At 40.5% G+C, this 13,974-nt stretch overlaps 1 protein-coding gene across 1 annotated transcript in view; it reads right to left on the bottom strand.

Annotated features, from left to right (window-relative positions):
• Positions 1 to 13,974, bottom strand: part of CRYL1 (crystallin lambda 1) — a 50,907-nt gene that overhangs the window by 20,055 nt on the left and 16,878 nt on the right. Inside the window, exons 4-5 of the mRNA XM_088522285.1 lie at positions 9,621 to 9,782; positions 6,139 to 6,333 (exon numbers count right to left, since the gene is read on the bottom strand). Of these exons, the coding sequence (XP_088378411.1) occupies positions 6,139 to 6,333; positions 9,621 to 9,782 (357 nt within the window). The remainder of the gene's footprint in view (positions 1 to 6,138; positions 6,334 to 9,620; positions 9,783 to 13,974) is intronic.

The following is a 13,974-nucleotide window of genomic DNA, read 5'->3' as shown; positions in this document are numbered from 1 at the left end:
AGGCCTGTAGCTAGCGGGGTCCCCCAGGGGTCAGTCCTTGGTCCAGTCCTGTTCAATTTATTCATCAATGACCTGGATGAGGGCACAGAGTGCTCCCTCAGCAAGTTTGCTGATGATACCAAACTGGGAGGAGTAGCCCCAGAGGGCTGTGCTGCCATCCAGAGGGACCTGGACAGACTGGACAACTGGGCGGTGAAAAACTTCATGAAATTCAACAAGGCCAAGTGCAAGGTCCTGCACCTGGGGAGGAATAACCCCAGACACCAGTACAGGCTGGGGACTGACCTTTTGGAGAGCAGCTCTGCAGAGAGGGACCTGGGTGTCATGGTGGACGACAAGTTGACCATGAGGCAGCAGTGTGCCCTCATGGCCAAGAAGGCCAATGGGATCCTGGGCTGCATTAAGAAGAGCGTCTCCAGCAGGTCGAGGGAGGTGATCCTGCCCCTCTACTCAGCCCTAATGAGGCCACATCTGGAGTATTGTGTCCAGTTCTGGGCTCCACAGTACAAGAAGGATGTGGAGCTGCTGGACACAGTCCAGTGCAGGGCTACAAGGATGATCAGGGGCCTGGAACATCTGCCCTACGAGGAGAGGCTGAGGGAGCTGGGCCTGTTCAGCCTGGAGAAGAGAAGGCTGAGAGGGGATCTAATCAGTGTCTATAAGTACCTCAAGGGAGGCAGTGAGGAGGATGGTGCTGGCCTCTTTTCACTGGTGGCCACCGACAGAACTAGAGGTAATGGCCACAAAATGAAACACCGAAAGTTCCACAGGAACTTAAGGAAAAATTTCTTAACAGTGAGGGTGACAGAGCACTGGAACAGGCTGCCCAAAGAGGTTGTGGAGTCTCCTTCTCTGGAGATCTTCAAAACCCGCTTGGACGCAGTCCTGTGCCACGTGCTCTAGGTGACCCTGCGTGTGCAGGGGGTTTGGACTAGATGACCTCTAGAGGTCCCTTCCAACCTTAAGCATTCTATGATACTATGATTTTATGAAAACCCCACATCCTTAATGGCACAGCTGCCAGTTACTTCTGATCTTTTACAATGCCTACAATCCACAAGAAAACCCAGTTTTAAAGAAAAGGATATATTAAAATGATATCAAAAGCTATCCAGAAGAAAATACAGAACCTTACGACATATACCGAAGATCCAACATACAAAATAATTATAGCGGGTTCACAAAAGCAGTGAATCTCCTAAATGAGATCAGGGTTAAAGAACTGCTGTGTTTTCCTCACCTACTTCTGCTGCTGTATTTCATGACACCCTTGCAAAAATTCCCAATGATGCTTAGAAAAATATTTCACCCAGCTAAACTTCTAGACAGCTATCAATAGTAAAAGGATAGTCAGGAATGTTCAAAATAAGGTTTGAAACTTTTGATCTAATGCAGCACTGAAATGGTTTGGTTGCTACTTTCTGGATAGAGTCAACTAAAACCTTATAGAGGATCTTCAGAAGGAGACAGATTCCAGCTATTTTTTACTTTTCTTTTGTAAACTAATACTGTGCTACTAACAAATGTACTTGTACTGTTAAGAATCTGCAAATGGGATTTTGCAATCAATTCAAAGCAATCATGTAAGTAGGGTACAGGGTGCTCTCTGGGCAAATAAACAGGATAAGCCTATGCTCCAAGGAGCTGTGAACTGAATCAGATACACCAGTGACACTGTCAGTGGAAGTATGAAAGAGTAAATAAATGACAACAGAGAATAACAGAGAAAGCAGAGATATTTTTCCTACTACTGGCTACAGATCATTCTAATAGTTCCTGGTTTGTAATAACAAAATTTAGTGTCATGAAGACTACGAATATCAGAGGCATAAGGATCTTCAGCCTCAGTATCTCACAGTAAGTCTCCTATTCTCACCATAATCAACACTAAAACAATATAACAGAGATGGAGGAATTAAAAACATAAATAAAAAAACTACAGGAACTTCAGCCTCATATATGCTAGATGTTCCTATGTAAACTTCTTGCAACAAGTTCTCAGATACGTGACCTTAAAGACATGTGCAGATGAAGATACCACTGCAGTGTCTGCAGTATCTACATTTTTATGAAAAAAATATGAAACATGGAGAGAGAGAGATAAGTGATGCAAAATTTTCCTGCCATAAACACCAGCACTGCCAGAGTGCTATTGTGACTTGTAAGTCAAAATAATGTTCAAAAAGACATTTTGTCACATGAAAGACCAACTTGGATCCGTCATAAACTGCTTCATTTCAGCATGCTTGCCTCAAAGGAGAGTGCTTTCTTGAATTCCTTCTTTTAGACCCATAAATGAAACTATGGCTTTTGCTTCTAGATACTTTTAAAAGGATTTAAGTATTTAGTTAAAAGTCAAAGTTGTGCATTCTTAAAACCACATTCCAAAACATTCACATGGCCAAAATCCTCTTCCTTGCATCCACTGTATGTTTCCAAACCAGCCTTGATTCTCTTAATTTCCTACAACTGCCTTGTCTTCTAATTTTGCCACCACCGTACCACTACACTTCCCATTGCCAAGCGTGGCCCAGTCCTGCATTCCCAGTGCTCCTGGCAGGGCCTCACCTCGGACTTCTGGCGCTGTTGCAGCCTCTCCTGCTCTTGCAGCCACGTGGCAGAAGTTGGTTACCCCAACGCATGATCCACCAACCAGTTCTACTTAAGCATGTGAATTCCCAGCAAGGGATGGAGGTTTCAGGACTGCACTGATAGTTTCATGTTCAAATTGTGCCCACCAAAAGACATAGTCATAGTCCAGAAGACCACAGGCATATGGTCTTCTCCCAGCATACGACCCACATCCCAGGCCTCACACACCACACATCCCAGTACAGCACTGCCAAAGAAAACGGAGGGGCTTAAAGGTCATCAGTTGCCAGGCTACATTGAGGAACTAAAATACAGTCTGCAAGCTTTTCAGTCTACTCCTGACAAGCTTTTCCAAGCAAACATTATTAACACAACTGTACCTGCATGTATACGCATGTATAAAATCACTCGCTTGCTATTACTATGAATATTTTTGAGGTGAGAGCCCAGATGAGAACATTCAAGCTCATTTCTCAAGGTCCTCACAAACAGATGCTGTTTGCATAAAGGGGCTAATTTAAGACTATTTCAAGTGACTTCACAATACTTATCAAGATTGCCACTATTTTTCTTCCTTGGTTCATATATGGCCCCTGTATTCAAAATATTTGTCTCAGATGCTGAAAACCTGATACAGTGCAGGGCAGATACAGGAGTCCTCTATCAACAAGGCAGATTTTTCCAAGCACCATATTAAAAAAAAATCAAAGAACACTTAAAACAGAAATAGAAATACTGATCAATATATAACAAATAATGTTCAGACCTTCACAACCAGTAGAAATATAAGCGAACGTGAAATTATGTCTCATATTTCTGTTTCACTGCTCCTTACAACAGTTGAAAGTAATACACAATCATTGGCATTAAAGTACTAAAGCATTCATAAGTAAATTCAAAAGAATATCTGTGTTGTGCATCCAAGGTGACATAGATTGCCAAATCTAATGGCAGTAATTTCCATATTGAACCACAGAAGGATTAGTAATATGGTCATTTTGGACAAATGTAATACTGTATTGCTATGTCTCTACTGCAAGCACTCTCAATTTAACTAACACTCCAGAGCTTCTTAAGTTAAGGAAAGCTCCGTTACCAGAGAGAATCATGCAAGGGAATCTTCCCTTGTAGCAAGGAAAGAAAGGCATGCTTAGATTGAGTAAACTTTGAATTTTAAGAGTTTTTCAAAGACTGTGAGTTAGTGATACTGATATTTTCAAAACTTTACCTCTCAACCACACAGATTGAAAAGTGACTTAAAAATCAGAAGAAACATTTTTTCCCTATTTTGAAAGCGCAAAACACCAAAAGAACATGACTTGCATTAAAAAAGTTGACGGCAGTGCAGTGGAAAGATAGAAACTGCCTCAGGCCTGCACCTCTCTCTTATCTACAATGATTCTCTTACTATTAAAGGCTCAAAATAACACAGCTGAAACTACACCTTTGATGCAGTGGGATTTATCTAGTCTTTTGGAACGGAAATAAGGCCATCAAAGTTGTTAGAGTTTAAAGTGTATTTGTTTGAAATGTAGCAAAATTATACAAAAACAGAACACAAAGAAAAAATAGTTTAGAAATTTAGATGAAGCACAAGGAAAACAACTTTCATGTCTGTCAGTGCTTCAAGCATTATTTTCTTATTATTCATGAAAGACATACACAAAAAGTACACATCGGTGCTCTTATTAAGAGCACAGGCTCCCATAAAAGTCATGGCTTCTTTCTGACAGATGCTCATCAAGGATTCTTAAAATCATTCCACAAGCAGTTGATACTCTCAATGATACATAGAGACCCTCTCGACTCCCAGCTGTCTGGAGTCAGGGATTTTGAGAGATGGAGGCTGCTTCTGCATCCAGACCTTGGTGGAATTCATCTCCATAAATTTGTCTAATTATTCTCTGAACCCATTCACACTGTTAACATACAACGTCCATTTGGCTGCAAATTCCATAGTTCAGTTTATGTCTTTCAGAGACATAAAAGAATCCTACTAAGTATTTGAGGCATTATTTCTCCAATATTCCCACTGACCCAAGATATCCTATTCATGTACCTATGTATTATTAAACGCAACTATCCTTTGAACTCTTAAAAGTTAAAATTCAGCTCTAAGTGCTTCCACTCCTTTGGTGTTTTGCTAACTGATGTGTAAAAAGATGCTTATGTCTACATTTCATCAACTTCAGCTTTGAGTTTTGAAATTACTAAATACATTTCATCTCACCTTCTTAATTTGCTATTATTCATTTTACCTGATTTTTTCTAAAAAATTTTGTTCTTCACATGACTTGTTCTATTTCAGCATAATACAGTTCCTCAGATCAATCCCTCCCTTTTAAGAAAAGGGTACAGTGTCATCTAAAGTGAACACCACAGTTCAGTTAGCTTTTTTCTTTTCCTATGGACTTACCTTCTTTTTAATTTCTTTAAGAGTAGTTTTTACGGTTTTAGCAAATTATTCCCTAAATGTTTTTCGGCCAGTCGTCTTATGGTTTCAAAAATAACTTGCTGTTCTTTCTATCCTGGGAATTTCACCATGACTACAGCTTTCTGAAGGGATTCTTTTTACAGTATACTTACTAATTTTATTATTCTTTTAATAACATAATCTTTTTAAATTTAAAGAAAGGTCTTCAGTAGAAGATCAGTTTCTTCCTAACAAAGGCTTAATGTATTCTTATTCGCCACCTACTTTACATTATTGCATAGTATTGCTAATGGCAGTTAACAGGAGGTAAGTAAAATGAGTTCAGCAACTATGTTTAGGTATTGCTTTGGAATAAGAGCTATTTTTAATGATATGTTAATATAGGTATATTTTTAAAATCTTTACCTATTTTTGTGTGTAAATGTTTGTTTTAAAGAGACTAAAAATTCAAAGCATTCTTTGTGGGGAAAAAAAAAGCTCTCCTAAAACTAATTAATCTCAGCAGAACTGCACTAGACTCAATTCAGCTCTTATGATGAAAGATCAGACTTTGTAGCCCAAGACACTTGGCTGTGGGAAAAGCTGAAGTGGCACAAACAGATGATTCTGAGCTAGATGTCTGAATGGGCAGGAAGAGGAGAAATCTGTCTTTACCTACAAGTATCAAATAACTTTTGAAAATAAGAACTCCTAAAAGGCAAAAGACAAATGCATTTAAAATATTATTTTCATAACCCTGTGAGATAGGTGAGCAACATTCAGAAAATAACAGGAAATGAAAAGACAACCTGAAAAAAACAACAGTATTTTGATTTCTGTGCTGTCAACATTTTATTTTTGGTTGTCCTGAAAATTACAGTTGTCCTATTCTGAAAAGAAAGCAGAATAAAGGACACTGCTATCATCATATCACTTTCCTTTTCATAATCTTTGCTATTTGTTACTGTCCAAACTTTCTACTGTTGTAAATTCATGTATTTGTTTTCATTTTTCATGCACATAAGGGACTGTCTAACGAAGAAGACAAAATGTTATAAGAAATTTAAATGTTGTTGGTCATGCTTATAAAATTGGCTATGTACACACAGAAATGGAAAAAAGATTATACATACACCCACAAGTCTCCAGGCTTCACTTATCACTGCATACTGCAGCCGATTCAGGACGAACCCCTCAATCTCCTTGTTTAATTTGACAGGAGACTGACCCATCTTCTTCATCAGGGCATATGTTCTCTCTATAGTTGAAGGATCTGTTTCTGGATGTGGAACAATTTCAACCAATGGCACAAAATAAGGTGGATTTACCTCAAGAAGAAACACAAAAGAAGAATGTTAATTATTAGCAGATACACAGGCCAACCTAGTATAAAGTATTTTCGCAATTTTTTAATAGTGTGAGTAATTGTTACTGAACACAGTAAACCTGATCTCTAGGCCCAGAAAGCATTAATCAATCCAGTAAGAGCTGGACTGTTGATTCAAATTAAAAAAAAATAAGTCTTGGATGATTAGATTTATTGACCTACTCTAAAGATCAATGCAGTCCAACAATGCTAGAAGACTTTTTATTGCTTATCTGATGTTTTCTCAATATCGAGTTTATTTCTGTAAAACATATGGCCACCACATCTCTTTCCAAGTTAAGTACATTCTTTTAGATATTCAGGAAATTTATAATAAAAATATTGCTACGCACTGCCTGTAAAATGCAACACCTCAGAGAAAAGCTGCTACTAACTCAAGTCTGATATATGCTAATCCCCTTGCCAGATATTATATAAAACATACACAAAAAGTTACACAACGGGCTACCTTCAAACACTGTAGCCACTAGGAAAAAAAAAATCTCCTTGACTGTTCCCAAATGCAGTTTCTCCTCAAAGCCAATGTTTGTGTAATGTATTTTTGAAGTAATAAAAAGCTTCTTAAACTTCTTGAATTCTAAAGAGTGTCCTAGAAGCTGCTGGAAGTTCTTTAGGTCTTAAGAGATATGGGCAGGACATGCTCTTTCCAAAAGCAATAGCCCTTAGGTCTTATTCTCTTGCACCCTTTACGTGGCAGCAGACTAATTACTGCATGCCATGACTGGCTACGATGTTCCACGAATGGTAATTCTGCACTGATTCTTTCACCATGCCCCATTAGAGCCAACTGCCGTCCTTGAACCGTGCTCACATAAATGGAAATATAGGACTTAGTCACAGCAGCACAGGGAGTCTTTCCTCTCTCTCTGCTCTTTCTTTTCAGGATTTAAATGGTCCCATTTCCTGTAGGGCTTGGGAGACCAGCCTGACATAAGGCTACATCTGCTGCAACGGCGCATGCAACACGTTTGCGTCGGTGCCTTCCAAGTGCCTCATAGCCCTTCTTGCCCCGGCCTCTCCGGCACTGCCGCCACCAAAGCCAGGACAAAACTCTTGCCAGGTGAGTCAGCCAGACCCAAGAACTCTCCAAAGGAGCTTCTAACCCGCAGGGATATCACAGGCTCTGATCGGGAAGAGAACAAGCGAACTGTTGAGAGACAGGGGATGAGCTTCCTCCATGCTTGCTCCTGACAGTGATCTTATTGAAATATTTTATTTCATGAACTTGGCACTGAGGGTACCTTAGTGGGCATGCTAATGCGGACACTGAGGAAGACTAATTTCCAGGAGTGAATAATGCACCTTGCTAAAAATTTAAAGTGGTAAAAATGCAGATGGAGCAGGTTGCAGGAGAGGGTTTCTAAAATGAGAAGGGAAATGCAAAGCCCTTCCTAAGGGAGTAGAAGAGCTCATCCTACTCAGCCTAACAAAACAAGATCTAAGGAAGTGTATGACAAAGTAAGCACAAGCAACTAGCTATCAGCAAATATCAAATGAATTTCAATGGACCATTAATACGATGAAAACCAAAAATTACAATAAAGAAACAATTTCTAATATGAGTAGTGGAGTTAAAAATCTAACAGATAGAACCCAATATATTTTGGAGATGATTTTATTATCTGTTTATTATTCCTGCACAGCAATGGACTTACTTACTGGAACACAGTCTCCTCTAATTCCATTTTCTAGCTGTCTGACCTAGCAGCTTTATACAGAATACGAGAAACAAGCTGCTAGGAAGAAGAGCTCTACCAACACCCTGCTCGGAGGTGCCTGCAGAGGACAGCTGTGCCTGTAAGCTCCCTGTGCATCTCTATCATACAGCTGCATGACTGGATTTCATTCACTTTTTCCAACTACTATGTGCCTATTGCTTTGCTAAGCAAAGTGATGAGCTCCATCTGCCCACTGGGCATTTAATTCTATTTCTTTTCCTCACCTGTGCCAGAGGCTTTAAAACTTAGTTTTTCTTAGATATCGAATTTCACACTGTTTTCTTCACCAGTTCTTCACTGGCTTCTTCCTGAGCTGTTTACTTCTTACAGCCATCCCTCCCTCCCCACATCGTACCCATCTTGTTCAAAATGTTGGTAAGGTCACAGTTAAAAAAGGAAAAAAAATAACAAAACCCATTCCCCACACCAAAAAGCAATAGCTACTGCAAAGCAAGAAGGGCAGACAAAGAAAGGCCTCTGGAACAGCACCCTGGCTCACAGGAGGGTTTGCCATCCCACTCCACTCTGAGTAAAGCTGAGCCTTCTAAAAAAGTGGTCCCAATCAGACTGCAAAGCCATTGCAGAATATTTAGATGTGTTAAGGAAAAAATTACTTCATTTCATGAAATACATATATCCTTAAAACATCAACATAGAAACTTTATGGTGGGACCAGCCACCTTCCCAGATCAGACTAAAAATGCTTTCAGAAGTGGCTCCTATAATGACTGCAGCTCAAATTAACCAGGTCAACCAATACGACTGACTTGGGAAAACAGTAAGGAAGCGTAATGTAAAATTAAAGACTGATAAATCAACAAGAAAATGAAGAAGTCCATAAGTTGCTATGAAATTTTAGTTATGGTCATAGCTACTTCATATAGAAACACAGAAGAGGGGATAGTATCTCTTCTTGTACTGTCCTGCAGTGATGCCCCTAGGAATAAATGATAAAGGACTACCAAATTTTAGGTAGGAGAAAGGCTAAGCCTAGTCAGGCTAAGCCTGATGAAACCAGAGCCAAAATCTTCCATCTTTTATCTGCATCAACTACCTATGTTTTACAGGTGCCAAAATGCACAAGCAACTTGCTGTTTGCATCCTCACTGATACCCAACAGCAGCTGCAAAAGGACTTCAGAAAAAACTAATGGATGGCATAAGGGAATGCAGGGAGTTTTATAGGTCTGCCTCCAAACTATAGAATCACTGCAATTTGAAGGACATTAGTTTGGGTAGCAAACAGCTATACAAGCACAATGACTTAGATGGGAAGTGTCTTGAGTCAGCAGTACACAGGGTGCACACATGCTCTCAGTGTAGTTTAGCTGTTGCACATGGAACAGCCAGACTAAAGCATTCCCGAAAAGACAGGCCCACCACTACAGTGCAGCACACAAGCACTTCAAATACCCTTCCCTGTCTTTCAGTCTGCAGAGAAGAGCTTGGGCTGCGGATGAGTTACATGGCTGCACTCTTAGTATGAAAACAGAACATGCCATCGTACTCACAGGATGTGCCACAATACATTGCTTAACGTGCTTAAGGCCAGTGAACAACTTGGTAGGCAAGAGACAGGAGGTTGAGCTGCTCAGGATAACGTTGTCATCAACAATAAGATCTAACTGACCAAAAATCTTCTTTTTCAGGTCTAGGTTCTCCGGAGTGCATTCCTGGAATAAAAGCAAACAACAGTTTTAGAATCTTCTAGTTTAATATTATTATCCGTACCTTTCACACTTCACTGATTCTGCCCCAATGGCTTGGAAATCACAGGACCCATCTACTTTAAATGCCTATGTAAGTCAGTCCAGACATACCAGTGAGCCATAATACACAAAAATACCTTCTCATTTACAAAGAAGAGGAAAGCACAAGGGGTTCACTATAGCAGGAGAGGGACCAGCACATACTGCAGGAGCTTTAACACAAAACAGATGTCCCTGCTGATTAAGAACTGCAGGGAGAGTAAGTACATAGAGCAGATCCTTCAATCAACATGACAGACTTCAGTCTCATCGAGAGAAAACAGAGGAACAAACACAGGGGTTCACTTCAAAAAGCAACCGACCTTCATTCCATCAATTTTTTTTTTTTAATTATTATTATTTTTAAACAATTGCTATCTGTGTTCTTATTCTTGAAGCAGGCACAGTTCAATCAGGATCTCATACTTGCAAAATCTCAGGTCTACCTTTAAAACGCATGGAAAATACCCTTCTGTGCTTTTCCAACTCTAATCTCCTCTCACCTAGAAGTATTTTATTCTGTCCTTCCTATTCTGTAAATGAAGGTGGGTGAAAAAGTTACAGATTTAGTATAATATGAAGTCATCCATTTAGCAACTGTTAACTTCAAACTGACTAGCAAGAATGCCCAAGGCTAGAATTTCCATCAGACTGGATATAAATGAGTTAAAAGTAATCTGAAGTCTTCTTAAAACATAAACAGGTTGCATGGAAAGTACTAAAAGTTCCACGACGACGAAGTGATAAACAGGGTCATTTAAGAGCTCCAGATAGAGCCCAGAGTAACAGAGCTCCTTATCAAAACAAACTGATACTCTGCTCATAACTCCTAGATTCCTGCTTTGGTTAACTTTAAATGGTTTCTTTTAGAAAAGCCAAAGATGAAGAGAACTTTGCAGATACTGTTCAAAATAATAAAAGAGTGGCACTGAATAGGTTTATTGTGAGCCTGAAATCCTAAGCCTCCTCTCACATCAGATGATAAAAAGGCAAACTCAGAGCTGCTGGAAACTCAAACCTGCCCTGGTTACGTAAGGTCTCTGAAAGGGCCATTTGCTTGCAGTGACTTCTATAGTGTCACAGTTGTACTCAGGTTGCTGGACCACTGCAATACAGTTTCTGTCCTCATCGAGCATGCAATTATTTTCTCAGAGACACCAATTCCCTTAAGAATAGAGGAGAAATTAAGCTCTAATTCCTATTAAACAGGAATTTCACTTGCTGCCTATTATGAAGCCTGGAGAGGTCTCAAGCTATTCCATTTACCATGGGAAAAAAAAAAAAAAAAAAACAAACAGTGAGCAGGTAAGCAGTTTTAAAGCTATCACAGTCTCTCAAAGGATCAGTGTAAAAAGGCTAGAGTACATTTCAATGCATTTTAAGTGACACTGTATATTCCTGTGCCCTTTTGGTAGAGAAGATCACACTTCTCATTTGCAGCAAACAGTACACTCTTATTCAAAGAACAAGGTTGCTACTAATCTGGTTTTCAACTTAACTGAACTTCTTTATTAGGCAGCTTTTGTAACAGCCTGATCAGAACATGACACTTTGTTAAATCCTGGCCTAGAAAGGTTGCATTGTATTAAAGACTGACAAGCAAAAGGCATTAAAAAAATCTAAATATATGTTCAGGCAATGTATAGCAACTACCTGAGCAGCCTGTGAAGTCTTAGGAACCCTACTGAGGTAAGCACGTGCTAGACCTGCAAACACTGACACTCAAACAAGTTGATCAAAGTCTAGTAGCTCCTGGTTAAAACCTTGCTCTCATATGACACAACCCCTCAAGTGCCAGGGCACAGCAAACGAGGAAGACTTTCTTTCTGGTTTAAATCCAGTGGTCCAGTGTTTTTGTACATGCTTTTCCACAGTGTTGTGCAAGCCACCTGTGCTCCCAAATGTCCTCATTTTAATCTCAGTGCAGAACTTCAATTACCTACATTTAAATGCTGACATGCACACAGATTCTTCCTACCCACTCTTCAATACAGCAACTCACTCGCATCACCTTTGAGCAAACACTTTCCAAAACACTCTTCCCTAGGACTGTTACGACCTTTACAATATTTTTTAATTGAATGCAACAGGAAGGCAGGCCAGGAAAGCATTTAGCATCGTGAATTCTGAATGCTTTTACATTCACAGTCCCCTGAAGCAGCATAACCCTCATGCAGACTGACAGCAGTTCCCAGACATCTAGAAATTCAGATTTAAAAGCCACAATGTCCACAGTCCTGCTTCATGAACTCCCACAGAAGCAATCCTTGAAGGGCAAGTGCCTTATAAGAAAATTTGAGCATGTGTGCAGAGGAAGTGAATTCTTTTGCTACAAAATGCTGTTAGAGAGCAGGATAAATCCTCCATTTTTGCACAGTTCATAGTCTACATTTTCCCATGTGGGAGATACCTCCAAAATTCTCCTTCTAGATCATCAATACACAGCTGTAAAGACTCCTTTACACAGACTACAGTCTCTGGGTTGTTTAATCATACACAGCAGGAAAGATATCTTCAAGGCTGAAATTGCCCGTGCGAAGCTTGACCTCCTTATACCCAGGATGTGATGTGTACTTTTGCTAAACAGACCCAGAGGAGCAAACGTAACACACATCACACCTTGGGAACACGAATCCAGGGACTAACTCCCACTGTGCAGGAACCACAGGAGAGCAACAATCTCCAAGCTCAAAACTCTTAAGTGTAGGCTTAGAGCACCTCCAGACAGCAAGATGGGAAGGACAAGAACCCAAGGAAGAACTTGGTTTCCCAAGGACCTTAAAAACAGGGTGTGAGTGCAGGCGAACTCATCACTTCTGAAGCAGCAGCACTGGCAGCAGGTACAGAAGAGCTGGAAGGTCAAAGGAAAGCAGAGCAAAGAAAAGGTAGTGACACAGTGAAATCACAGATGTGATGCAGCTCACAGAATCTCTGAGTTTGGAAGGCTCTTGTGGAGATCGTGATCATGGGTTTGAGCCCAACCTCACAGCAGGAACAGCTCGAGCAGGTAACTCAGGACTTCATCCTATTGAGTTTTAAGTATCCCCGGGAAGGAGACTCCACAGCCCCTCCGGGCAACCCATTCCAGTGTTTGTCCTCTCTCACAGTAAATATTTTTATTCTTATGTTCAGATGGAATTTCCTGTGTTTCAGTGTGTCCCTATTTCCTCTTGCTCTGTCACTCAGCACCACTGAGAAGAGCCTGGCCCTGTCTTCTGTCCTCCTCTTCCCCCTCCAGGTATCTCTACACACTGGTAAGATCTTCCCCTCTTCCCCCACTATCTGCTTGTTCCCTCTGTGGATGCATATGACCTGCTGTATTTCTGTCATTTCCAAACATAACACCTGCCCTTAAACCTGAGGCTGGGAATGTCTACAAGTGGCTGAGATTTTAAAAATAGTAAATTGGGAATAATAAGGAAAGCCAGAGATAATATGGGGCACAAAGACTGTCACAGGAGACAAGGGAAACAAAAACTACAAGTTTGGGACACAGGACAAAAACATCCCACATATATACAGCTATTACCAAAGGGGTGCCCGGGTTATACACATCTTGAAATGCAGTGCCAACATCTTGATCAGTTAGAATGAGGATTTACTTATCTTTGTAATAAGAGCACAGGCTGTAGGAACTGACATTATTTTTATTGCAGAACATAATCTGAACTTGAACCCCTCCCACAGAAACTTCTAAGGGAAAGAGGCAGGAAGTTTGGGACTGTGCACCTGAGCAGGGAGGTGAGATCAAGTGAGCTGGATCCCAAAACACCCGAGGGAAATGCAGGAACCCAAACAAGATGGGACACAGGCAAAGTAGAGTGACCAAAGCTCAGCGGGCTGTTTACCTTTCCCCCCACCCTGCAGCTATTCTTTCCCTCTGCACAGACCTTCCTCCAAAATGGGATTCCCAGCACCTGTTCAAACACCAGAACATTAGCAAAGTGTTTGTAGACAGCAGACTTCTTAGTTGTAAAACAACTCTAGCTAGTCCAGATCAACTGCACAATCAGGTGTTTATTCCCAACCTGAACAAGAGGTGGTATCCTGTAAAACAGGCATAAGAGAACAGGGTAAGGACAGTACCTCCTTTAATGTAAAAGCAGACTGGTTATTC

The sequence above is a fragment of the Tinamus guttatus genome, unplaced genomic scaffold (assembly GCF_059628265.1).
Source record: "Tinamus guttatus ecotype Peru unplaced genomic scaffold, ASM5962826v1 Tinamus_guttatus_pri_ptg000150l, whole genome shotgun sequence".
Taxonomy (NCBI): Eukaryota; Metazoa; Chordata; class Aves; order Tinamiformes; family Tinamidae; genus Tinamus; species Tinamus guttatus.
Note: the sequence above shows the minus strand (reverse complement) of the source record. Positions and strands in the feature narration are given on the sequence as shown.